Genomic DNA, 26319 nt, shown 5'->3' on the forward strand with positions numbered 1-26319 from the left:
AATGTTTTGCACCCAAGTGCAGATTGATTTCTTTGTTTGTTTATTTGTTTACTTATTCCTGAGAGTCTAGTTTGGCTAATTTTGGATTGCCTAACAGATTTTCCTGACAGGGGGTTCAGGGACAGCCTTGTACATCATTCACTTGACCAGAGTGGTTATTGGCAAGAACGAAAGACCAAAGCAATCTCTGCTATTTTATGAGCAGTTTATGGTGAATCTACTACATTTAGAAGGAACAGGAATGTCATTGACTCCATGTAGTGTCTGCCAGAAAAATTCCCTGAAGTTCCTACAATTTAGTTAAGAGTATCATAGAACTCTGATTAAAATTTTTGCCAAATCACATCAACTTTTAGGGGTGTAAAAGGAAAACAAGAAAAACAAAAACTCCCTTTACTTCTAGTTTTGTCCCAAACCTTTTTATTGTTTTTATATGGTTGATCCTCTTTCATTACCACAATCCTTTCCTGTACAGCAGTATTTAGCTGCTTACTTGTTTTGTGTACAAGATCTTTAAGTAAAATGATTTGCTATATCCCTTGTGTAAACACATGAAAAGTCTCCTTTTCTAGTTGCTGAAACTCTAGCATTAGACATAAATATATCCAGCCACCTCTATACCTTTATTTTGTCCTTTTGGAAATTAGGTCAAAGACTGAAATGAATGCTTCCTATCCTTGAAGTAGTGCAGACTGCTATATCAAAAAGGACCCAATCAATAGCTTTCTTCACAGGGAAATATCCATCTTTCCTGATAGAACTGTGTTTTTCAAGTCTCAGAGACTTATTTACATGTGATCACAGGACACATAAAAGTTGTCTAGTGTGACTGACTGCTGGGGTGCCAGAATGCTGTTATTATTCTTCAGGTATAAAGTGTATTCTTTCTAGAAGCAGAAATCACAATGTCTGGTAATCTGTTCTTCCTCCTTTCCTATCCAAAATGGCAGCACAAGGAACAAGCTTAGGTCTCTGCCTTTTCTTGCTCCTTTTTTTTTTTCACGGAAGGAGCATCAAGGCCTTGAGACCTGCATTTGTACAGCAGAAGTCAATTTTACCTGTAGGGTGGATGAATCTTGAAACAGCCTGGATTATAGGTTATATTTGAAAATGTTGCTCTATGGTATTGTCTCCCACGGGATTGAAGGGTTCAAAAACACTTACAGGTTTGAAAAGTTCAGATACAGTGACACCTTGGAAAAGGGAGAGATTGGTTCCCAGGCTCACTGATGAGAGAGCTTGAAATAAAATGCAAATGATAACGGGAGTCCTGAAGCCTTTAGCAATTAAATGAAGGGCAAAAAATTCTGTTGTTTATGATTAGCATCTTATTCTAACATTCCACAGGTTAAAAGCCCGTCAATATTGTGAAACACAAGAAAATGTTGATAACTACAGTTAGGGAAGTAAAATGAGAGGGGTATTAATGAAGTTGCACATTAAAAATTTAATTGCTGTCTTGGCAAACTTTGAATTGACAGAATTTAAGAAACAGCGATGAAATGGTAAAATACTGTAGATCTACGTAATATTTTAAATATAAATGTATCAACCTGTGGTTATCAAATGTTTAAAGCAACAGAAGCATCTATAGGTGTTGAGAAAATCCGGAATTTTGAAAGTTCCCAAGTTAATAGAATAGTTGGAGTGGAATTCTGTTTTCAATGTGCTGTTTTTGCCAGACTTATTTTTAGTAGACTTCTAATGTATTCCTTCAAATGACAAAAAATAAGAATTAAATTATGAATCACAAAGAAAATCAGAAATTTATTAGAAGTATATCAAATCATGCTAGAAGGAAAAGTACAGAAAAATTAATTCCGTTGTGACAGTTAAGTATCAAGTAACATATTGGACCTCTTTTATCTAACATTTATCCAAAAGAAATATAATTTGATTTTTTTCTTGAGCAGTATAAATCTGTAAAGCCTAAAAACCCTGAAGGCATTGTCAGTGTTGACATTCTAGCAGCAAAAATATAAAATCCATTTCACTATTGCTTGCAACAATTGTGTTATATTTTCCCCTCTTATTTTGAAAAATAATTATTAAAAATAAAAATAGGAAAACCATTTGAGTATCTCCTTCCCCTCCATGCCTTTTTAGCCAATTTTTTGTAAGACCTGGAAGCCCATAGATGAGCTGTCACATCTGAAAGCCTCAGTCTTCCAATGAGATGTATTCTGAAACTTCAAGCTACAGTGTGTGAAAATATTTTAAATAGCATTCAACACTATGTGTTCCTGGCATGATGGAGGCGAAACTTGCTATCTTCTTTGCATCAGTTACCTTATCTTGAAGGCATTGGTGGGGATAAATAAAGGCCACTTCTTATCTGAACTATAGATAGGAGTTCTATCTTTGGACATCCCTTGTCTTCTAGTTTCAATCTGAATTGAAGTATTTCACAGCAAAGGCAATGAACATAAATGAAGCCCTCAGTAACAAAGTTACATTACCCTAAGGAACAGGTTATCAGGCAGTCAGTTTGCTTATGATGCTTTTTCTCTGACCTCATGGGTTGTGTGGATAGTGGGTGTGAAAACAACCGCACACCAGTTCTGCTCTTTCAATCACTTGTGTGTCTTGTGTCTCAGAACTACTTATCACTTACATAGCTTGAAACAGTATTTGTTACCAATGAGTTGTTCACTTAATAATCCTTTGAGAGAAAAAACCACTTCTGGAAGCACTTCCAAACCTGAAGTATTTTTAATTTAATATAATCTGAAAAGAATACCAGTTTCTCATGGAGAGGAAACATCAGTTTGTTGATGTCCTCCCAAGGCAGAGGATATGTAAGCTGAAAAAGAAGGAATAGAAAGGGAAAAAGAAACTTAAACAACTTTTTTGCCCTTTAAGGAAAGTCTCTTTAGAGCAACAGAAATTTCAGAAGGTATTTCTCAAATTGGTATAAGAGGTTAAGTAGACTGCAAGTTCCCTGCATAGAAGACTCAGAGGCCCTCAGGTGGCTTCTTAGAGGACACAGAGGGCCCAGAAATTGTATAGCAGCACCCCTGCAGTTATGTCACAAGAGTGTACCATCTCAGAAGTCTCTGCAGTTGGTGTCTTTATTTTTCCCATTCTGTTCTCATTACAGCTACTTCAGCCACAGTTAACCTGTGTTTCACTGCTACTGGTTTTGGTTTCTTGGGGTTTTCCCTACCTTTTCTGCCCCATTGTGTCCACAGATAACTGAGACTTCACTGTACAGTAAAATGATGATCCTAATCCCCTTAGGGTCTGCTCTCCAGGCATCACATAAAGGGATAACTTTTCCTCTCCTTTATTTTTTTCTGTCTCCCATGAAGCCTGTGAGTGTGCACGTTTTGGCAATAATTGTGATCCCGTCAGTGGACGCTGTATCTGCCCTCCCAATACTGTTGGAGAGATGTGTGACAAATGTGCGCCAAATCACTGGGGCCACAGCATTGTCAGTGGCTGCAAGGTGAGTGGATTTCTATTTTCTCTGTGTGTTTCCTCTTTCACAGTAATTTATAGCTGGAACACAGGTCTTGGCTTGTAAATCATGGTTTGTCTCCATATTGCGCATTTTGGTGAGAGACTGTGGTGTAATGTTGGCGATCTGTTACTATTACTCTAGTCCAGATCCTCTGTCTCAGGTATGCAGCCTGTAACACAAAACATCCTGTTGATTCTGCTGTCACACTGAGTCAATGTCCTGCTTGAGCCTGATTTTATTTTATTACAGTTGTGTTTAACGTGACTGAGGAGATTACCACAGTACTGGACAATGTTTGTAGATGTGTATTTACAGGTAATCAGCAGTGCCTTTGGGGAACAAATTTACTCTTGCCTTAATGGTGACACCACTGGGAATTTATACTCAAAGTTTTCTTGATAAAGGCTTCAATTTGTGCATAAAAGACAGCAAGGAGTAAAGAAAAGAAACACCCACCTTAGTTGTAAATTACACTTTGCGCTTTATTCCCGTGTTCTTAAAGGGGAAATAAACCTTATCATTAGCCTTTAAATCCTTCTTATTCCAATATCTGACACAGAGTTAAAATATCTGAACAGAAGGGAGAAGAAATAGGAAAGCAATGATAGAATATTGAGGAGGCCATGAAAGTTGTTGTTAATGACCTTGAGTTGAGGGGCGCAGTATTCGGTTAAGGTTGAGAGCTGGTGACAGTGGACATGGTGCAAAGTGCAAATGCCTTCTTCCTCCCTGCTGTGCCCATTGATGATAAGGGATTTAATAGTACTGCTAGAATTACTCCAGAAAATGATATCTTTTTGCAACAGAGTCATACACCATTAATACTTCTTCTTAAAAGGCTGTTAGTCATGTAGCTAAGCAATTGACAGGAATGATTTCTTTTTTGTATGTATGAAAAACTCCTGTGAAACCTCTGCTGTGCTGCTGTGATATAGACTCTTGGCTTCTGAAACCAGCCTAATGACCTCTGTTTGAGCTCTGGAATATATTCTTTGATTGTCTTTTATGTGAGCACATTAGTATGACAGTTCCATGGCACCATCTAAATTAATGATGATCTATCAGCCCACATCTCTTTCAGTATGTTGCCGCTAATTTCTGCAAAGTGAGATGTGAATTTTCTGCTTTGCAGACTTTATAGAAGATTTCTGAGGCTGTTGTAAGTCTGGGATAGAGAGCATTGTAGAAAAGTGCATAAACCAAACACAGCATCTGATTGTAATTTAGGTTTTGATATTGCACACCAGGCTATTTCAGAGAATGGTGAACAATTTTCTTTCTCAGCTTTGTGTTCAAATGTATCTTGTAGAATAAAGTTCTTTCTGTCAGAAAGTTTTTTTTTAGGTGGTCATCTTGCAGACTAAAATTTAACCAGTGGTTAAATAGTTTCTCTGTAATTCAGTAAAAATTGCATCTGTATATTTCCTATATATATTCACCTTCTTTATAAATGGTGTTTTCAGATTGGAGGAAAGGTGCTCTAAGTAGTTATATAATAAACAGTTTTGCTTAGAAACTAAATCCACATTTTCTTCTTCTCTTTCTCAGCTTTCTGTCTGTAATTTTAGTAAGTCTATCCATGTCAGTTACTGTGGTAACCTGTACTGCTGGAACTGAGTTTTTTTCTGTAAGCTGAACTTCTCCATGTGATATTCTGGTCACACCAGTGATTACAGCCAATGTCCTGTATTAACTATGCAGTGCTACCACAGTAATAGCACTGAGGAATTCTTCTGTTCTTTGGAAGTCTGCAGTTTTCCCTGCTACTTTTGTATTTAGTATCTAGACACTCTGGAAAATCACCTATTTCTATCCTCACTTTCCTGTGCAAGTCTTATTCTGTGAGCAAGTTTGCTTCCAAATATGTCACATGACTAAATCTCTAGCCCTTACTGTGTAAATTACTGTCATCTAGGAGTCTTGTTTGTACAAAGAGAATAGTTACCTGTCTGATGGATGAGTAATAGACATTGAACTAGATTCCTCTGGAACCGCTGAACCGATTGCTCCTGAGCAATTCCAATTTTTGGAAAGTGTTCTGAACATTCCTGCAGAGAATTTACATACAAAATACTTGTGCTTGTATGTATGACAGTGCTTGTAGTTTCTGAGTTAATTTTGTCCACAAATTATTTCAATGTCCCTTACCCTTTTGGGTTTGTTTTTAATGCCTAACTTATCAGTGGTAAGTAATAGCTATCAAAAAAATCTCACCAGCATTGTAAATGTATTTAGTGTAAGTGCTTGACCCATGTTGAACAAAAATAAATTAATGGCCTTATAATTGAAATATGTTATTTTTCAACAGTGGAAATCCACTGCTGTATTGTATTTATAGATACTTAAAAGAGGTGAATTGTTTTTTGATTGGGTTTTGGTTTTGATTTGGTTTGGTGGGGTTTTTTTTCAGAAGCACAATTGCAATTGCCTTGTTTCTCTCTTTTTCAGCCTTGTGAGTGCAGCCTCATTGGAGCCCTAAGTTCTCAATGTGACTTAAATACAGGCTGTTGTTTCTGCCGCCCCGAATTCTCTGGAGACAAATGTACTGAGTGCAGGTTGGGCTACTGGAATTATCCACATTGTGTGGCTTGTCAGTGCTTCCTGGCTGGGACAGATCCACAGAGCTGTGATACAGAGGGGAAGTGCTCATGCATTGATCATTCTGGCCAATGCAGCTGCAAGGTAGGACAGTGAAGGTTGTAAACTGATTTTATAACTGCTGAGAAGTTTATTTCAGGTATCACTGGCACTTGTCCTTGCTTATTCAAGCAATATATGCAGAACAATCTCCTTGGTTTTTATAGTGCATTTACAAACTAATGTGGGAGGAGTCCAACATAAAGAAAGACTGAAGTGTTTATGAGTTGCTTTTTCACATACTGACACTTGCCAGGATAGCATCCTCTTTGGAGGATTTTTTGCATCCTCTTTTTTCCTCAATTTTTATTTCTTTATGTTCTTACAGAGCGGTTGCCAGTTCATCCCCATAAAACAAATCTTGTTCAGGTTCTAGGCACAATAAAAGCAAACACATCAGCAGTGACAGTATGTCACAGTGCTAATTCCAAGTACATTGACTTAGAGGGAGTCAATATTCATCATTTCATGAATAGAATTCACTGCAAATAGTATTTGTTCTGAGTAGACTGGATCCAATTCAGGATCACTAAAGCAAAGACTTCTGGCATCATCATCCACAACATTCTTATTTGGAACTGTGCTTGGAAGAACAGCATACTTGGGTTGTTTGAGAGTTGGCTGGATTGCTGAGCCTACAGGGCAGTAATTGGTGGTTTGATATGCAGTTGGTAGCCAGCAAGCAGAGTATCCCAGAGCCAATACCTTCATCAGCGACACAGATAACAGAATTCATGATCATTTGAAAATACTGCTGACTTGAAGGAGGTCGAGGTTGACATGCTGAACAGTAGAATTACTGTCTAGAGGGTTCTTGAAAAGCCTGATGACTGGCAAAATAGGAAGGTCATTAATTGGAGTGGAATGACCTCAAGAATCAGTACAGTTTGGGAGGAAGAAGCCTGAGCGGCAGTCCTGCAGGAAAACACAATATAAACCCAACTGCGTACTCTTATGGTAAATAAGGCAAACTGCCCACTGATCTGGATGCAGTGAACACAATGGCCAGTGCAGCTGCAAGGTGGAACATCACAAAGAGCATGGCAAGCAGGGTAAAGGCTTTATCTACTCGGTGCTCTACTCTTACTGTAGTCATGCTGGTGAGACTGCACTTGGAAATTATGTCTGGTTTTAGGACTTGATTCAGAAGTGTTGTTGAGAAATTAGAGAGGATCAGAGAAGAGTCTCACAGGAGATGATGTGTGGGGATGTACTGAGAGAGCTGGACTCTCTCTTAGTCTGAAAAAAGAGGCTAATAAGAGGAAATGCAATTACAGCCTATTAGCCACTTCAAAGAGTTGTTGAAGGAGACTTTGAAGAACTGTCTAGAAAGAGGCATGGGTAACGTGACCTAGTAATGGTGATAGTTGTGCTTCTAGGGGGAGGTTTTTAAAAGTGACTCCTAGAGATTCTTTCTGTGGTTTAGATTCATTCTTCTTCTTTAGGTCTGTATTGATACAAAGAGATAGTAAGTGGAAGGATGACTTTAAATAATTGAATTGCCGGGTAATTACTTGTTAAATGGGCAACAGTCACAATTCTGAGTTTCAAGACTCAGAACTGTAGAACAGATTAGGTTGGAAGTGACCTCTGGAGGTCATCTGCTCCAGCACCTTGTCTGAAAGGCACTGTTGAGGCAACACTTCCAAGGATGGGGAGAAATTTCACAATCTCTTTGTGCAAACTGCCTGACCACCCTGCCATTTTTCTGGTATATTTGAACAGGAAGCATCATGTTCTATTTCATAAGTAGAAATTCATTTGATGATGACACTGTAAGAAAACAGGGGTTGACCACATGAACTGTCTGAATAAAACTCATTGCTATTTGCCCTGTTCCAGCCTCTGAAATGCAGAAATGAAAGTATCTCAATTCTTTCAGCCTCTCTTGATGCATGATAAGCAGCATCCCCTCTTACCATCTCATTGCCCCATTTCTGATTAGGTCTAGCATGTCACAGAATCACAGGGTTGGTCAGGTTGGAAGGGATCACTGGAGGTCATCTAGTCCAACTCCCCTGCTCAAGTAGCATCACTTCAAGCACATGACTCAGGATTGTGTCGACTGCCATCTCCAGAAAAGGAGACTCCACAGCTTCTCTGGGTCATCGTTTTTCTTGTAGCTCTTGTAAGCACTAAGTAGAAAAAGTGGGGTTCATGGCATTTTAAAATAGAAGTGTTTGTTTGTTGATTCTTTTAAGGCTAATAATACAGTTGCTTCTATGTTTCTCTGAGTGCAAATGAATAGTATTTATTTAGCTGATGATTAATGATAAGGAAGTGCAATTGACATGAAACAAAATTCAAAGCAAGTAAAAATCACCATTTGTGAGAGAAAATGGACAAATAATACTGAATGAAGTAAGCATTTATGTAATTGAATTTTAGTCTAAGGTTAAATTTAAAGCTAAGGTTGGTAAATCTTTTGTGTAGCTTTTTTTGAAAGAGTTTTACATTGAGGAAACTAGATTTTTATAAAATGGTAATCGTTCCCATTTAAACCTGCTACAGCTGCAGAAATGAGCTCTCAAAGGCTCAGGAGCCCCATTGTCGGTCCTGACAAAAAGCAGCAAAATCTAAGCTAAATACAGTGTACACACGCTTGTTGATAGAAGATGTGGTAATGAGGGTTAAAACTGGTAAATCCTGAGGGCTAATACTGATTTCTTGTATAAGCTTTGGAAAGTTAATTTTTTTTTAAGTTGGCTTCTTCACACTAGTCTCAAGAGAGAACAAATAAAGGTGTGTGGGGTGAAAAAGTCAACCAGTGCTTTCATATTGGTGATTTTTTTCTTTTTAATACCTTGGTCTTAGTATGAAAATGGTTTTAAAAGGCTCTGCATAAATTACTGTGTATCTGCCCCATCTGGAATAGCTTTTTATTTGGACTAATTGAAAAATGAAAATAAAAGCACTGACATTACAACAGTGAAACATTTCAGCCTTGTTAATACTGTTCAATGATGTGGAAAACAATCATGAAGAGAGGAAAGCTTTTCTCTACAGAATTTCCATTAAAATACATTTCTCAGCAAGAACATTTTGTGCTGTACCTTAAATATCTGAACATGTCAATGCTAATTCCTATTAAACAGAAGGCTTGATTAACATGGGCAATTTCAGAACGACTTATTTTTCTTATCTTATCGATCAGTTATTGAGCATGTCATGCCCAAAGTGCCAGTTAATTTTTCTGTGCTTACAACTTTCAGTGTGAAGCCAGCATCTATTGCTCAGAGCTACTCAGTGGATACAAATGCAAATGCCTTAATTACATTAATTACATATGTTTGCATACACACGTGATAAGAAGCTGGAGAGTTCCTTGAATATTTCCTAAAGCTTATTATTATTTCTTGCTGCACCCTGTTATTATCATTACAGTAGGATTTGCTTTTTCTATCGCTACCTTGAAATAAAACTTGGTTGGTTTTTTTTTTCTTTTCCTTTTAAAAATACTCTCTCTCTTGCAGGTTAATGTGGAAGGTGTCCACTGTGACAGGTGCAAGTCTGGTACATTTGGTCTCTCTGCCAGAAACCCACTTGGCTGCAGCAGTTGCTATTGCTTTGGCCTGACTACACAGTGCAGCGAGGCAAGGGGGATGATCCGTGTGTGGGTGAGTAGGAAACTGCTGAGCCATGTAATGCGATAATGTTGTTTCCTGCTGGCATCTTTTAGTCAGGCACTGAGAGGTAGCTAGAAAATGGCCAAACATTTAAGCAATCACTTCCCTCTTTATGCTCTGAGGAGCAGTGAGAGCGGTGTGTTCCATTAGACAAGCGAGGTCAAGACATTAAAAGGAAATAAGTAGATAAGAAAATGAGTGATAGGATAGCTGACATCCAGCCAAAGTAAAGCTATTAAACCCTAAGAAAGGGCAAGCTAGTCATGTGGGGAAATTACGCGGTCTAATGCATTGCAACATAATCCCTGGTACGTGATACACTCTTCACCCAGGTGTATTCAAGGGTCACAGATGCTTGTTGTCCAGCATAAATTTCCCATAGTTCAGTTAATCTGTTTATTTTCCTTGTTGGTTTTCTTCTTTTGATGGGTTTTCTTTTATTTTTAAAAAAGAGCTTATTGAAGCTATATTTAAATTCAAGCACGGAAAGGTATAATCCATCAGAGCAAACAAAGAATTCTACACCTCTTTGTGGAAGAGGGCCTTGAGATCTATGCTGGACTGATAAATAAGGCAGACTGGATATCTCCATTTATCTGTACAACAAGCATGAAACACACATTGAGACTGCTGCCATGCCAGCTCCTCAGTTGCATTCTGGAGGAGAGAGTTCTAATGGAAAATGATTAGTTCTGTCTCCATGTATGGTCACTCATATCTCTGCTCAAAAGAATGCCAGCCATAGAAGGAATGTCTGCCTAATGCAAATCAGCCAAAGCCCCAGACTAGTCATGTACATCAGTTAGATAAGGATACTTCAGGCTGAAATCAAGTTAATCTCTCTTGCTTAATATAATATGGATGGCACTTACTCTCCCCTTCACTGTTCAGTCCTGTAGCACCTCTTTCCCTTCCCAGTGGATGAACTGATTTATTATGATCTGACCCAGTTTTCCTCATTATTTAACTTTTGCCCATCATATACTGCTAGACTGAAGATGAAAGGCTGTAGAAGGTTGACAAGTTATAAAATTTAATCAAGTTCCATAACAGCAACAGTTCTGGATAATTGTGCTTTCACCTTTGTGGCAGCACAAAGCAGAAAAAATTTAAACCTCCTGATTATTTTGTTTCTCTTGATCAATTTCCTTTTGTATTTATGCTCATAGCTAAAGAAGTGTATGTCCGTGTTGCATCTAGTACTTGGTACTCTCATCTGTTTCAGAATTGATACAGAACTGTAAAATGAGACTGTGCTCTGCCAGCTGCTAGTGGCTATTTTTGATACTCTCAGGTGCTTCAAATGACATTAGACTTGTTTAAACAAGCAAATCCTGTTTTATATGACAATAAGACACAGCTGATGAATTATCTGAAATTCAAATGTGTTGACCCTTTTCTTGGTATCTAAACTGTTAAACAGTAAAATACAGCTGTAATACAAAATCAGTAAATCTCACTTAGGGTTGTCCATGTTAGGAGTGCTTCCATGTCTGATCAGTCCGTAGATACTACTGTAAATGGAAATACTAGGACACTGAAAGTACAGTCCAGGTTTTGATTGATTCCTCATCACTGACTCCTATCTCATGACCAGTTTATTGATGGTATGACTATTAGCTGCATTTGTTTTCTTTGTCTTCCTCACTCTTTGGGAAAAAGCAATATTGACACCAGCCCTTTGCATCTGTTCACACATTCCCTGAGATACTTCCATTGGCACAGAATTACTATGACTCTTACTACAGTTTTTGATCAAAATAATAATTTCACTATAATGCTAATGAGACTTTGTCAACCAGTCTAAGAAAATTACAAGCATATAAGTAGCAACCTTGTATTTTTTTAGTTAAGCTGAATTTAGAGTTACAGAAACCTTCACTGAAGCCTCACTCTCTGCAAATTGCCTGGAGAAAATTTAGCTTGAATATTGCATAGAAGTATCAAGAGATCGGGCACTGTGTTTTACAGCTCTGGTGATGTATAACTGGTGGTGAGAACTCTGCTTCTTTGTAAGGTAACATTTCTCACAATCTGAACAGAAGAGGCCTGAAACTAAAATAGAACTATGAAAATCACTTCAGTAAAATTCATGGAATCACTTGCTGATTAAAGTATTTTAACCAGTGCTGCTACATTCTTTGTTAACATGAGGACAAGGTGCAAAAGGCTCAAGGGGAAAGTCATTATTAGCACTGTTCATACCTGAAGGAGTAGCAAGACTGCTTTGTGACAAATTGCTCGTGATGTGAAATGAAATTACCTAGAAGTAATTTTTTAAAGAGATGAAATTTAAAGACTAACAAACGCTTCGTGGGGAAAAACAGAGTTAATTTTCATCTCTATTTTTTTCAAATATGCATAGGTGACCTTGAAGCCAGAGCAAATGATTCTGCCACTGGTGGATGAAAGGCTTCAGCGTAGCACTCTTTCAGGGATTGCATTCCAGCCTCCTGAAATAGTAGCCAACATAGAACAGGTGATGCAGGATCTTCGGTCAGAACCTGTTTACTGGAGACTTCCAGAGCAGTTTGAGGGACGAAAGGTAAACCTGAAACTCCACTGAATACTGACATAAGTCTCTTTTTTCCTTTTAATCTTATTTTATTATTTTACAGTGCCTTTTTCCCCCTCTCAATAAGCATGTCTTCACACAGTGGATGGTACTTCAAAAGAAAGTAAATGCTATTCCATTATTAAAAATTATTTGCTCTGTTACTATGGAAATTCATAAAGTAACATGAACAATATTTTACATGTTAATCTCTGTAAATATCTATGTTCTATTTTTCCACTGGATAAATTTTCTCATAAAAATGATATTTGAAAAGTTAAGCTGCACAAATTTAGCATAACGCTCTTGCAATTTTTTGTTTCTCTCATTTCTAAGCAAAAAATACCTGATATTTGTAGATTACATTTGAGAAAATGATTGAAAGAACTGCCCATTTCAATGTTGTTATGCACCTCTGTGACAATTTATTTTGCACTTTTGATATTTCTTGATGGAACAGCAAGGCACATATAAGGAAATAGATAACACACTGGTTTTATTGTAATATAATAACAAATCATTGATGAGTGTTTTTGAACACGGCCCTTGCCCCCAGATAGTTCCACAAGTGCATATTGCTATTTTCTACCATGCACGCATTCATCAGGCTGCGCATAGATGCAGAGCACATCTAGCTCCTGCCCAGGAATTTATTTTCAGCTAACTGAAAATGAGATTTCTTTTTGTGCTTTGCTAGCTGACCGCCTATGGAGGGAAACTGAAATATGCCATCTACTTTGAAGCACGAGAAGAAACAGGTTTTACTACTTACTCTCCACAAGTCATCATAAGAGGTGGGCCTCCGACAAACACAAGAATTATTGTCCGGCATATGGCTGCCCCTCTGATAGGCCAGCTGACAAGGCATGAGATAGAGATGACAGAGGTAACATTTCCATCTGCTTTTTTTAGCCCAAAACTTAAGCACGTGGTTCTTTTGAATATTGTTAATAGTCTGTCTTTTATGTTTCCATCTTTCAGCATGAATGGGAATATTATGGTGATGACCAAAGAGGCAGAAACCCTGCACCCTGGGAATATTATCATGGTAACCCAGGTCTCAACAGGACAATGTCTCAGGCAGATTTCACCTGGAAACATTATGGAGATGACTCAAGACCAAGTAGAACTGTGTCCCGGGAAGACTTCATGAATGTGTTGTATGATGTTCATTACATTCTTATCAAGGCGACTCATGGCAATATCATGAGGCAGAGCAGGTAACTCTTTCATGCAGTGATCTGAAATAGTGCAGTAGTCAGATAACCTCAAAGACCTCACAGCTAGTCCCAGTAGAATTCATGTTCACGACACCAGCTGCAAGCCATTGATGAGAAGAAGGAGCAGAAGGAATTTGCGTTTGGCGTAGTGGAGGACACAGAAGAAGGAGGTTTTATGCACTAGACTTAAATCACACTCGGCAAGTGGAATCTCTATTTTCAGGATACTAGAAGAGAAAACACGTATAGGCACACACATTCTGAAACAAACCTAGTGTATTTTTTGAATAAAGGTCTACTTTATGAAAACATGATGATGTAATTAAATTTAAATGTTAGCACATGAAGGAATTTTCTCCTGCAAGTAGGAAATTAAATATATTAGGGTCGGATTTAACGTCTTCTATTCAATCTATTAATGAATCAGTTATGCAAAGAAATTAAGATGACACTACATTTGTAGCGGACATCAGGCAGCAACATGACAGGAACAGTACAAAAATCTCTGCAATCTAAAGGTCAGCTGTAAGATTTACACTGAAAGTAGCAGTCAGCTGAACAAGGAACAACTGCTTAGATATCTGTTCTTCAAAGCAAAGTCTACTGTTTACAACATATCACCGAGTGAACATGATTCAGTAACAATATTCTTGTTGAGAAATGCTATTTCTCTATCTGCATGTATAAATAATATGGGCCACAAAGTGAAAAAAAACCAACTTCTTTTACTTCCACCCAACACTAGTAAAGCCTAAGCGTGAAATTCTGGTTAATGGAATTCAAGAAAATAGTTATTAAAATGCTCGGAGGATATCAGTGACCATCATCACAGGTTAGAAAATATGACATGTGAGAGAAAATATAAAGAACTAGATATGTTTAGACACTAGAAATTGCTTTAAGATGCTTAAAATGTTGTCACAGAAAAAAAGGCAAGAATGAGTTCTCTGTTGCCATGGTGGCTAAGTCAAAAAGAAGAATGAACTTAAACTTCAGCAGGAAAGATTCACATTAGATATGAAAGATAAACTGCAGGAGGTAGAGAAGTTCTAGAATAGCTTACGTAGACTATTGCATGAAGTTTTTAATATTTAATTGAAATCAAAATTTATTGGCAAGGGGATGGGAATAATCAGAGATAAACTCCAAAGGTCTCCAGCAGTCCTTTTTATGATTCTGTCATAGAAATGAAAAGCTAAAATTATTTCGAGGTTTCTAGAGTACAAATAGGTTTTTAAGAGCCTTGCCTTTGGAGTTTGAAGGTGAACAGTAGGGGCAGATACCACACAACTTCACAGCACTGTGTGACAGAAAACATATCATTGTTGTTGCTATTGTTTCTCTTTAAAGTATATAATTTACAGAAAAGTATTCATGGAGCTTGCACTGGCTAGATGCTGAACATAAGTGACAGATGCCATAAGTGTTTAACATTAGTTTAGATTATTTTTGGCATAGTCCATTTAGGATATTGTATTACAAGCAAGGGGATTCCCAGGGAAAGAGTTATGAAGGTAACCCCAATGCAATGTGGAAAATTTGAGAAGCATATTCATGTTTCATGTAAGTTTCTCCCTTCCATCTTAGCAGTACAGATCTTAGTTCAGCCATGGAAGCAAAAATTGAGTACTATCTCAGCTGGAGCATCAAAAAGGAAAGTTATGACAGCAAAGCTGATTTTGTTCTGAGGTGTGTGTGACTCCTGTGACTGTGCCAAGCCTGCACTGCACCACCATTTTATCAAGGCTACCCAATAGTGAGGCAGTCAGAACAGGGGAAGACTTTTCAGTTCCCAGGCAGGTTTGCAAGGTGTCACTTAAAGAACCAGAATATATTTTTACAGCATGGCATTTCAGAATGTGACATTTTATGACAGCAGAGCTTAGCAAACAGTTCATCTGGTCTTTCTGGTAGCTCTCCATCTGAAGTCATAACCTTGCATATAATTCTGTATTTGATTTTTGAAGGCGGTTATGTTACAATGGATTTTTATGATCTGTCTAGTTTTAAAGTTAACATTTATCAGATGGCATCTGAGACTTTAGCTAGAATATAGCAGGAATACATTATTATTTTTTCAAGTTAGAACCTTGAATGATTTCAGTTGAAGTTTTGCGTAAGACTAAAATATAAATTCCCAAAAATGTTTTTAAAGGTTAGTGGAATATTACCTTGCACAAGAATTGAAGACTTTTATTAAAAATAAGCTGAGACCCTCTAAAGAACAATATTTGTTCTCAAATTTAAACATATGTTTGAATTAAGTGACTTACAATAAAACATTTGTTTAAATAGAGTGTGTTGTGCTTTACAAATCAGGGCCCCATTCTAAACTAATAAAGCTTCTCTTTCCGCTTGACTGTGCATAGTAGAAAAAGATATATAAAGCTAAAGAATCTGTGGATGGGAGGAGGAAACGATATATATGAAGTCTTTTTATGGGTTTTTTTAGGTTTTAATAGTGCTTTAATTTCAATTGCAAAGTTTAAAAGCTGCAGGTAGGTGATAAACTACAGGAAAAACACTTTAAAATAAAGTCAAAGTAGCAGCAGCAATTGAGAACATAAAAATAGCTTCATTCTAGTGTTAGCACTCTATTAGCTAAACAGTTTAGTAGCAATGCTAATGTTGTTTCTGCTTCCAAGCTGCAGCATTATTAGTGATTTAGAGGTTTCTGTTCAGAATCCCAACCCAAACATTTTTCTCCTATATTGTTCATTTTGTTGCCCTCATTTTCACATTCAACACTCTAAATGGAAACATTGCTTTTATTAGATTTTGTTTTGCAACAGGGCTGTGATAATAAATTTCTTGAATTGAAGTATGCTTTCAATTTCACTGCAAATTATTTCAATATTCCCAACAGTGATCAGGTAGCAGTTGTTTGACTGCTGCCTAAGAGACAGTTTCCAAAAATCAGCCAAGCCTGACCTTCCTTAAGTAACGTTTTCAGACAAACAATAGATGGCTTTGTGGCCCTAGAGTTTATTGTTACCTAAATACAGCTTTATGACAGTACACACTTTTTCAACTGTGCCTTCACTTTTGAGGATGATGGGGCAGCAGATTTCATTTTCTTTCCCCATTAAATGTAGGGAGAATTTAATGTAACTTCACATTGACACATCAGATCTCAATGGTTCTGCCCTCTTTGTTTTCAGTCTTCTGTTTTGACCTGGCTTTGTTTGCTTGGGGTTGTTTTGGTTCAGTTTCCGGCTCGACTGAACCCCTTTCTTCAGGTAATAAGAGGAGAGCACAGGGTTTGAGTTACTAGATTGCTTTGGGGATTTTTTGTATTGACACAAGGTTATCAAGACGCGTGGGTCTGGTCATGTAAGCGCAGTCACAAAACTCCCATCTAGTTCAGTGGTGGGCATTTGCATTTCCTCCATTCATCCTGACATTGGTGCCTATACGCCAGTGAGCAGAACAGCATCACTCAGTCCCTCAGGAATCAAAGTCTGGGACAAGTTGAACAGGCTGTGAGCATGAGGAGGAGGTGAGCAGCTCTTTGAGCTCCTCTCCATTAGCACTGTGCTCAGGCATTTAGTGAATAGACTCTGCCCGCATTATCGACATTTATTCGGCCAGGTAGTCAGACAATCTTTGACATTTTATCTTAGGTTAGCATTATATTTGAAGCTTTAAAATTTACACTATTCTGCACATATTGTTTCTCTGAGGCAATAGGTGTTCCAGATCATAGCATTCATTTAAGCAAACTAACAAATCTCAAAATAAATAAGTAAGGTTTAAGTACAGCATTCTGACACATTAGGATTAAGTGTATTTCATTAGATTTTATATTTCTTGTCTTTGTCCATGATGTACTCAACCCCATTTAGCAGGTCAGTATTCATGCTGGAAAGACAAGGAGTGATTGAGAGGCAAGGATATTATTAATACAATTAAACAAATGTTTGGAAAGTTAAAATTTTAGAAATATATCTCTTTCTGATATTAGCAGTTGCTTCTATAGTAGTATTTTATGCTTGCTTTAATTTTTTCATCTGTATGTCTAAATAATCTTAAAGAAATATAAAAAAAATACCTGGCTACTGATCTTAAAATATCTGCTCAAAAGGCAAATTTCCAGTGTCTCTGAAGTCTGTTCTAGAGCTTGCTAGGTTGCTTTAGTTGCTGAGGACAGATTGTATTTTAAAATAGTTGCCTCATTAAAAGCTCATTAAGAGGACGATTTTACTGCCATACCCCTGAGAGTCATCAGTTTCTTAATGAAACCCTCCAAATGAAGAATCAGATATGAATTTTTGTATGTTAACTTTTGTTAGTTTGGCTGAAAAGAGATAAAAGAAAGCTGGAGCTTTAGTTAGTTATACTATTGCCTAGAACTAGAAAATGAGACCAGAGCTGGTGGTAACTTTGTAGTTTCTTGGGAGATGCAAAAACCAGTGTTGTTTGTCTGCTGTAGATCAAGGATACTACAAACAGCCAAGTGAGACTGTTTCCTCCCATTGCAGCTGACTGGGAAGTAACTGGGTTTGAGTTAGTGCTTGACTAATCTCATCAGAGGTGTTTGCTCCTTTTTTCCAGGATTTCTGAGATCTCACTGGAAGTTGCTGAAGGCGGCCCTGTGTCCGGGATGGCTCCTCAGGCTTCCCTGATAGAGCAGTGTGACTGCCCCTTGGGTTATTCTGGTCTGTCCTGTGAGGTACAGTACTAACCTAACTCCCAGGAAAAGTCCTTGTACCTTCTCTGGTCCATTCATTGGCAAGGTGTGAATAGTAATTGAGTGTGAATTCATCTAACTGGCAGCAACTCTCCCTTAATTTAATTACTTATTTTCTCTCACAGGTATTTCTCTCACAGGTAATTTCAGCCCCTTTTTTTTATTGCTCTATTCAAATATGCCACTGAAACCATGGCAATGACTCAAATACCTAAATACAGGAAAGTGAGCTTTACTGGGGCAGCATCATGAGGCTGAATTGCATGACAGATTCTAACAGTTCAAGCCTTTTTGAACAGATAAGGGTATAATACTCCTGTAATTGTAAAATACTAACTTACTGAACACCAGGAGAAAAGTGTTGGTCAACTAAGTGACCTGGATGCTCCTTATACATGCCCTATATTTTTTTTTACTTACTATTTCATGCTGAAGTTTGCATATTTCAAAAGTACCCAAGTGTTCTAAAGAATCAGCTGACTTTTATATGCTTTTGTAAAATGGATTGCAATAGGTACCAGAGAAATTGTTTAAGATATAATACACTGTCTGCAGAATAGAAGTTCATATTTCTGACTGTCCATGCACTTGGTGATGAGACTGCCAATCTTTCTGTGTGCAGAATACCATGTTTTCATTTTTAATCAGCGCAAGCAATTCTAAATTCACTGGTTGCAGTTGTTAGGTGGAGGTAGTAGGGAACCACACCTTGAGTATTCTGCAAATGCCTCAAACATCTTAAGTGGGATCTTGTAAGGGTTTTCCCCAAACTAGCAATGGGAGAAAAATTGAAGTAAATGAGGGGAAAGAGACCTTGTTATCTGTGAGTATTCTGATCCCTTTGGATGTTATACATGATTGTGTTATGCAGCAAATAAGTCAGCAGAAACAGTAAGTTCATAGGAAAGGTGTGCAAGAAAGTGAATGAAGTAATTTTCTTTGCATACTATTTCAATAAGAGAATACACCTGAACTTGTGTAAATACATGAGAAATTAATGGACTCCAACATTTGCTTAGAAGTACAGATTTTTTTTTAATTACTGTAGCAAATTTAATTTTTGAAGAAAAATACATTACATGATAATGATAATGTAATTAGAATTTTTTTTTAATTCACACCCACCAGGGGCTCAGTAAATGTCTCAATTGCAACCTTGATTGTGGGATCTCCACGTACTTATAACTTAGTTTATTTTTTGTGTGCTCAGTGAAGATTATGGTGTGTTCCATGGTGTGAAGGTTTATATAATTTTAGCAGGAAAAAAAAATCTGACACCCTGGAATTTTTTAAGCAGGTGTTAACAGGGTGTATGTGTCTGTACCATGCTTTATCATATAATAGCATTGTGAAGATTATGTACACTGCAGTTTTACTAGAAGTGACATTTATATTCTGCCACTCCTTTTCTTTCCCCTTTTTATTTCCACATCTAGTTGGAGGCTACAGAAGCAGTGGTAAGAATTTTCCTAATGGCTGCTTCTGAAAAACTTCCAAACTAGCAATTAAAAATATAGTCTGTTTTATAATTTGTCTGTGTTTCATTTCATCTCAGAAATGCTTCGATCAAAATAGGTGATAAGACTGTCAATGGCATATCAGAAAACTAGTTTTCTTTGAGGATGTGCCATGTATTCATAATCTGATTCTGAAGTTGTTCAGAACTTGTAAAGCTGTGTTTTTACCTTATTTGTCCAAGTACACTTGTGGGGATAAAGAGGGAGGAGAAAAAAATATAGTGTAGTAAGAAACAGAATTACTTTCATTTGAGATTATTTATCTAGGTTAGAATTCTTCACAAACCATGAAAAATAAGATAGACTATTTCTATGCTTCAGGGAACTTAATGTGGTCTAAGTCAAAATAGAAGAGGAAAAGCAGAAATGAGTTAAGATTAATTTCTTTGTGATTCTAAAGAAAATAATTGTGTTTATACTTTTTCCATAACTTAGACTCCTGGAGGTTTTGGCAATGATTATAAAACTGTCAGAGTGCTGGTATATGAATAAATCTAGCATGTCAGCTAGTGCTTCACTGCAGAATCCTGCTTTTGGTCACAAAAATTGCTTACTCCAGAGTCTCTTCTGTTTTATTTTGCATCCATTTTGTTGCTGTGTGAAAAGTGTACCACTCCTATTCTTTCCGAAAAATAGAAATTGTGGTCATCAGCAGAAAATGACCTCATCAGCCAGCCTTCACTGGCTCCTGGCACCCCTAGTTGGTGAGACTTATAGACGGGACAAGTGACTTCTCTGTAGGCACTTACCCCTAATGCTCTCAACTGTCAAAATGTTCCTGTTTGTGTTTTCATGCTGCCATAGCTGTGTGCTTTCTGAAAGCTGTGTAAGGGCTTCCACAGGACTGTGTAATAAGCCTGAAATAAAGATCAAGTGTTTGATTTTGCACGTGTCAGCTTTGCTAGCGGTTTTTGTGTTATTCTTGGAATTTTAATGCAGACTTAGTGAAGGATAAACTTGATTTGGGTCTGATAGTCTCAAGACATGGAAAAACCTTTAACATTTTGAATTCTGTACTTTCATGGTCTTTAAATTACATAGCTATAAATAATGCAGCCATGCAGCCATTTTCTTGTTTATTATTCGGCTTTTGCTTGTTATCCATCAGGTAGTCTGTAGGCAGATACTAGCTTGTCGAACCTGAAAAACATAGCAGGGATGAAGGGAACACAATCATCCTGCTTGCTCTCCACAGTCCACGCAAAAAAATTGTTTTGAAAACAAACTGTTTTCTTAAGTAATGAAAGGAATGATGCTTGATGCACAGTGAGAACAGAGAGGTGTTCTGCATCTGAATGAAAGACCTCTCAAGCTGTAGTATAAAAACCTGATGCCAGTGGAGTGCTCCAGGGATTTTTCAGCCATGTTTCCAATTAGGGCTGGCTCTTGTTATATGTAAAGTACTGTATAATGCTTGTAACACAGCTGGAAGCCTGTCAGATTCTTTTCACAACTTGTAAAAACTGATGATAGGAAAGATGAGCTTGCAATGCTCCCCATACACAGTCCACTCTGTAATGATCTGTTTTCTTCTGCATCTTTTTGTATTGCAGTCGTGCTCTCCAGGATTTTATAGGCTTCCATCTCCACCTGTGGGAGGGACACCTGCTCAGACCTTAGGCGCCTGTGTCGTATGTCAGTGTCATGGACACAGCACTATGTGTGACTCTGAAACATCAGTTTGTCAGGTATTACTCTGCTAAACTTTTCCACCAAGTAAATCTTAATGTAAAATTCCTAAGTTGTGCTACTAATCTAAAGAAACAGAAGACGATATTTTAATACAATTTTGGCTAAATAGCCTAAGTGTCAAAGTTCAGGGAGTTCAAAAGCAAAGTTTTGAGGTTTTCTGTTCTGATTTTCTAGAGTTCAAATTATGCAGTGCTTTTTCGCCCCTGAATTACTATTTATGTGAAAAGAAAAACCAGACACCTGCAAAACAAAGAAACATTATACCATATGTCATACAGTAAACACAATTCTGCTCTTACAGGCAGTAATACGCATGACCTGGTACACTAAAACTGAATTTGAATTATTGCTCCTTCTCCAATGGCTGGAACAAAGGAGGAAAGAAAGGGTGAATGGGATAAGAAATTCTGTAGGATACATCTGGGTAGCTACAGATCTGTATTCTTTCTCCTTTTAAGCCTGTGTATTACTCAGCAAGCATTTGATAGAAGCTTAAAGCAAGCATTCCCACTGAGAATCATATCAGGGAAATTATGAATTGAAGTAAGTTTGAATCCCTAAGGCTGGGAGCAGAATGTTGTCTGCTTTCTTGTAATCATCAAATACAGCTTTCATTCTGTCTTCTTCCTTGGTAGGATTGTCAGCACAATACTGCTGGTCACCACTGTGAGAGGTGTGCACCAGGATTTTATGGCGTTGTCCAAGGCTCTCCGGATGACTGTCAGCCTTGCGCTTGTCCCCTACCCATTTCTAGTAACAAGTAAGTCAGCAAACTCATGGCACAGAATTGCCTTTTGAGCCAGCCAGAGCTTTCTTCTGGGCTCCTGTGTCCTTTTTCAGATGGCTGGCTACAGAAGAATTGCCTCATGGAAGCTATACTAAAAATTTCTTATCTACTTTTGCTAATTGATCTTCCTTTAAGAGTCAGAAATTGCTCCCTTGCTAATTTGTGATGAATAAATTAATAAGTGCTAGAAAATGCAATACTCAAGATAATGAGTGTATGTTATAAAGGTATTCTCATAAACGGAGCTAATGCAGAACCCAAGTACAATGTGGCCACAAGGGATCTGCAAAAAGTCTTATGCTCATATATTATGTTGGTGTAAATGTGTTACAGTGCCTTTCTTGCTGCACTGTGGAATTTATTGATTCCTTATTTAATGTTACATGAGTTTTAGGCAATTTGTGAAAGATAGAATAATTTAAAAGCATTATAGTTATTGCAGCATAAATTTTATTGGTTGCTGTATGCTAATGAGCGTTTCCACAATGCTTCTGCATGTGTTCCCAACAGATGATGCTTTAGCACTTGAAATTTGTTTGCTGTTTTGCTGAGAAGCTCTTAATGATATTTGGCATCATACTGTAGTAGTGCTCTGAACAGGTTTGTGTTCCATGATTGTGCTTTTGAAAAGCTGGAAGTGTTCAGTGAAACCATTTTTCTGTGCTTTGTCTGGCCTTTAGGATGTTTAAGGGAGAGTTTCAGTCAGTATAGCTGAGAATTTAGGGGGTCTCTTTTTCTTCTTACTTCATTTTATCGTTTTGGATAGGTCTTGAAGGAGGAAAGTCCTTTCTCAAACATGATTAGATAAAGACATCATAATCTTTCATCCACAGCAAGAGTTTTTGAGGATACTTCCAAATCTCAGATATTTCATGAAATATCTGTTATCTCAGAAAGTTATAATGCATTCTTAAATATAATTTTTCTGAGTGTTTTCATGAGTGTTTTCTGTTACAACTTGATTATGTGTTCTGTTTATTAGTATCAGAAGAGGACATTCAAGTTGCAAAGAACATGATCAACCAAGCTTCTCAGTTTTGCAAAACAGCAAATACTGAAAAAAACTTTTTATGTTACTAACTGGCAGAATGAAAGTCTGCAAATATTCCATCCTATTTTTGGGGGGGCTTAGGAACCTTTGGTTGCCCAGAAATACATAGATCAGAAAATGAGCAGGGCTCTTCACCTGGTGTTCATGGCACCGTGCTACAAGAATTCAGACATACTCTCCAATCTGTGCTCTGTGCTCTGAGATCATTTCAGTATCTTATCCAAAACCTAGGATGAACTCAGGAAGTGGGTATTGCTGAAGTGCTCTGCAGGTGAGAAATGTGTGGGCTGTGGGTAGTATATGTAACACAGAATCATAGAATGGTTTGGGTTGGAAGAGACTTTAAAAATCATCTAACTCCAACCCTCCTGCCAAAGGATGGGCACCTTCCACCAGACCAGGTTTCTCAAAGACCCATCCAACCTGGCCATGAAGACTTCAAGGGATCGTGGCATCTAGCACTTCGTTGGGCAGCCTGTTGCAGTGTCTCACCACCCTCTGACTAAAGAATTTTCTCCTAACAGCTAATCTACACTTCCCCTCTATTAGTTTAAAACCATTCCCTGTTGTCTTATTTCCATCTTTTTTTAAAAGCTCCCTTTAGGCGTCCGAGGTGCACGCTCAAATTGATGAGCTGCCGGAGGGAGAGCAAGCGAAGTGCCCATATCTCATTTAGTCACATAGCCTGCACGGCTGTGGATGTTGTCACAGCCTTTTGTGTCATGCTCACATGAAAGTGATCATGAGACCTCTCTAGTTTTAGAAACTTTCACAGGAGATAAGAGAGTAACACCTAGTCTGAATTTCATTTAATAGAAACACTTAATCATGAGATAGTCATCCAAATTTTAGTGCTGTTGAGAAAGGAGTCAGATTTGAGCATGTCCAGGAACAGAACTGCTTGTGTTTTATAGAGCTTAACTCAGATGTCTCTAGACATCATGGAAGGTATTTCTATTTCTGTTAGCCACAGCCATCAACAACTTTAGTAGCTGTATAGCAAGTATAGAGACCGACAACTGTACACCTCACTCATGTTAAACCTAAAGGAAAACACCACTGGAGAGAGGGCAGGGAGGGAATTGTTTCAAATGTCTGTATAAGTCTGTCTGTGCATGTCCATTTTCCAGTGCTGATAGAGGATGTCTGAACAATTGGTTTAGACTAAATGCCTGACTTTTAGATGGATAGAGTGGCATAGATTCATTCCATATAGCGACAGTGTTAGGTGGAAAATGAGAATGTCAGACCTTAGATTTGTATCTTGTGCAGATCAGTTAAAGCTCTTCAAGATGCTATTAAGGAAAAAGTCTACCTGCAGCTATTTTATGGTAGTCAAGTAATCATAATCTACATGAAATACAGACAGCTAATGAGCTATCTCATTAGCTTGCTATGTCATGACTGATACGATAGTACTTATGAATGGTATAGTGCAATTATTTTTATTTATGAAATTGTATAAAACTCCACTAAAGTTTTAAATACTGTGTTTATACTGCTGTACAATCAGCAGCCAGCTCCAAACACGATGAGCTGGGGAAAAAGAAAAGAGAACAGAGAGAATGAATTGTTCCTAGCATGGATCTATTTTTATGGAGTTGAAAATGTGTTGGATAATGAGTTTGTGAGTAATAGATCAATTTGTTTACATTTTTTGCAAAGGCATTATTTTATATACTCGTTCAAGCACTATTGATTTTTGTGCTTTATAAGCAAGTTAGATGAGGATGCTGACTGTAGTGTACCAAGAAGGAGCCCTGGGCTCACCACTAGCCACCTCTGTGCTTTTCTAGTTCTTCTTCCAAAAAGAGCTGAAAGAGTTTTATGGTTTTGCACCATCTTAATATTGAGTTCTGTTCTTTTGCCCTACCTACCCTTTTTGTTTGTTTTAACTGCCTGTGAAGGCACTTAATACACTAATATTTCAACTAAATGCTACTTTGTACAGTGCCCACAGGTGCACACTACAGTCAGTAGTAAAGTGACTTAGAAAAGATAGTTTTCAATTATTAAAATATGACCTCTCCCTGATCATGAAGGAGGTAGTTTTTAGGATTTTTTTCCTCTGTAGACTGGGCTTTTCTCGTACATCTTTGAGAAGATTATCTGATGCTGCCTTTTTGGAAGATTCCACACAGCTGTGACTTTGGTTCCTTTTCCCTTTTATATCTTGCCTTGGAATAAACTCTTCCCAGCTTATCTCATTTCATTCAAAATAAAATGAAATCAGACTGGAAAGGCTGAATGTTCATTAGCTCAGTTTCTGAATCTTTTGTTTCACATTCTTCCCAGTGCTTCCTTTGCTTCCTCACTGTGAGTGACAGCACTGTGCAATCACACGAGCCTACAGCATGGGCGTTGCTCACTCCATCCCCTTGTATCTTGTATCCATCCCTGTACTTGGATACAGCCCTTAGAGCCTTTGTCCAATCTGCAAGTGCCACAGCAAGGCATTCGCAGAAATGGTGATAGAAAGGAGAGACCTCTCACAGGTTTTTATAAACAGATAAGAAAATGCTGCCATTTACATTAAAGTGGAACTTCTTAGGCCCTTCTGCACAGGTGACCAAAGTGAAATTATGCTAGAGAGCAGAAAAAAGTTCTTTATTTACTTTTGTTTTAGTTTTAGCCCTACTTGCGTTGCTGAAGGACCCAGTGACTACCGGTGCACTGCCTGCCCACCTGGATATGAAGGCCAGTACTGCCAAAGGTAGGATGAATGGAAAAAGAAGAAAGAGGGACAATGAAATGAGGAAAAGGCATGAAGGAGATAAATGTTTTTTGATATTGCAAGCATGTATTTACTACTGTTTAAATACATGCCTTTGGATAATTTATTTCTCCTTTTTATGCTGTTAGAACAGCCGATATAGACAATTTTTATATACACCATTGTTAATTGATAATCAATGTTATTTATATCACAGATATTGTCCTAGTCTTACTTTTTGGTGTGTGACTTTTTTTTCCTCCAGGGCTCAGAAGTTAAAAAAATTATCTAAAATTAGATGTCATGCTAATAGTGTATCTTGATGTCACTCATACCCTTTGTTTTAGTGACTTTTGTGCCCTCATGGGA

General features: G+C 37.7%; 1 protein-coding gene across 1 annotated transcript in view; it reads left to right on the forward strand.

Annotated features, from left to right (window-relative positions):
* LAMA2 (laminin subunit alpha 2) overlaps nucleotides 1-26319 on the forward strand; it is a 337526-nt gene that overhangs the window by 221789 nt on the left and 89418 nt on the right. Inside the window, exons 22-31 of the mRNA XM_063389975.1 lie at nucleotides 3312-3448; nucleotides 5912-6145; nucleotides 9574-9717; nucleotides 12092-12271; nucleotides 12978-13166; nucleotides 13262-13500; nucleotides 18055-18172; nucleotides 21261-21395; nucleotides 22035-22159; nucleotides 25864-25950. Coding sequence (XP_063246045.1) covers nucleotides 3312-3448; nucleotides 5912-6145; nucleotides 9574-9717; nucleotides 12092-12271; nucleotides 12978-13166; nucleotides 13262-13500; nucleotides 18055-18172; nucleotides 21261-21395; nucleotides 22035-22159; nucleotides 25864-25950 — 1588 coding nt within the window. The remainder of the gene's footprint in view (nucleotides 1-3311; nucleotides 3449-5911; nucleotides 6146-9573; nucleotides 9718-12091; nucleotides 12272-12977; nucleotides 13167-13261; nucleotides 13501-18054; nucleotides 18173-21260; nucleotides 21396-22034; nucleotides 22160-25863; nucleotides 25951-26319) is intronic.

Source organism: Prinia subflava, chromosome 2 (genome assembly GCF_021018805.1).
Source record: "Prinia subflava isolate CZ2003 ecotype Zambia chromosome 2, Cam_Psub_1.2, whole genome shotgun sequence".
Taxonomy (NCBI): Eukaryota; Metazoa; Chordata; class Aves; order Passeriformes; family Cisticolidae; genus Prinia; species Prinia subflava.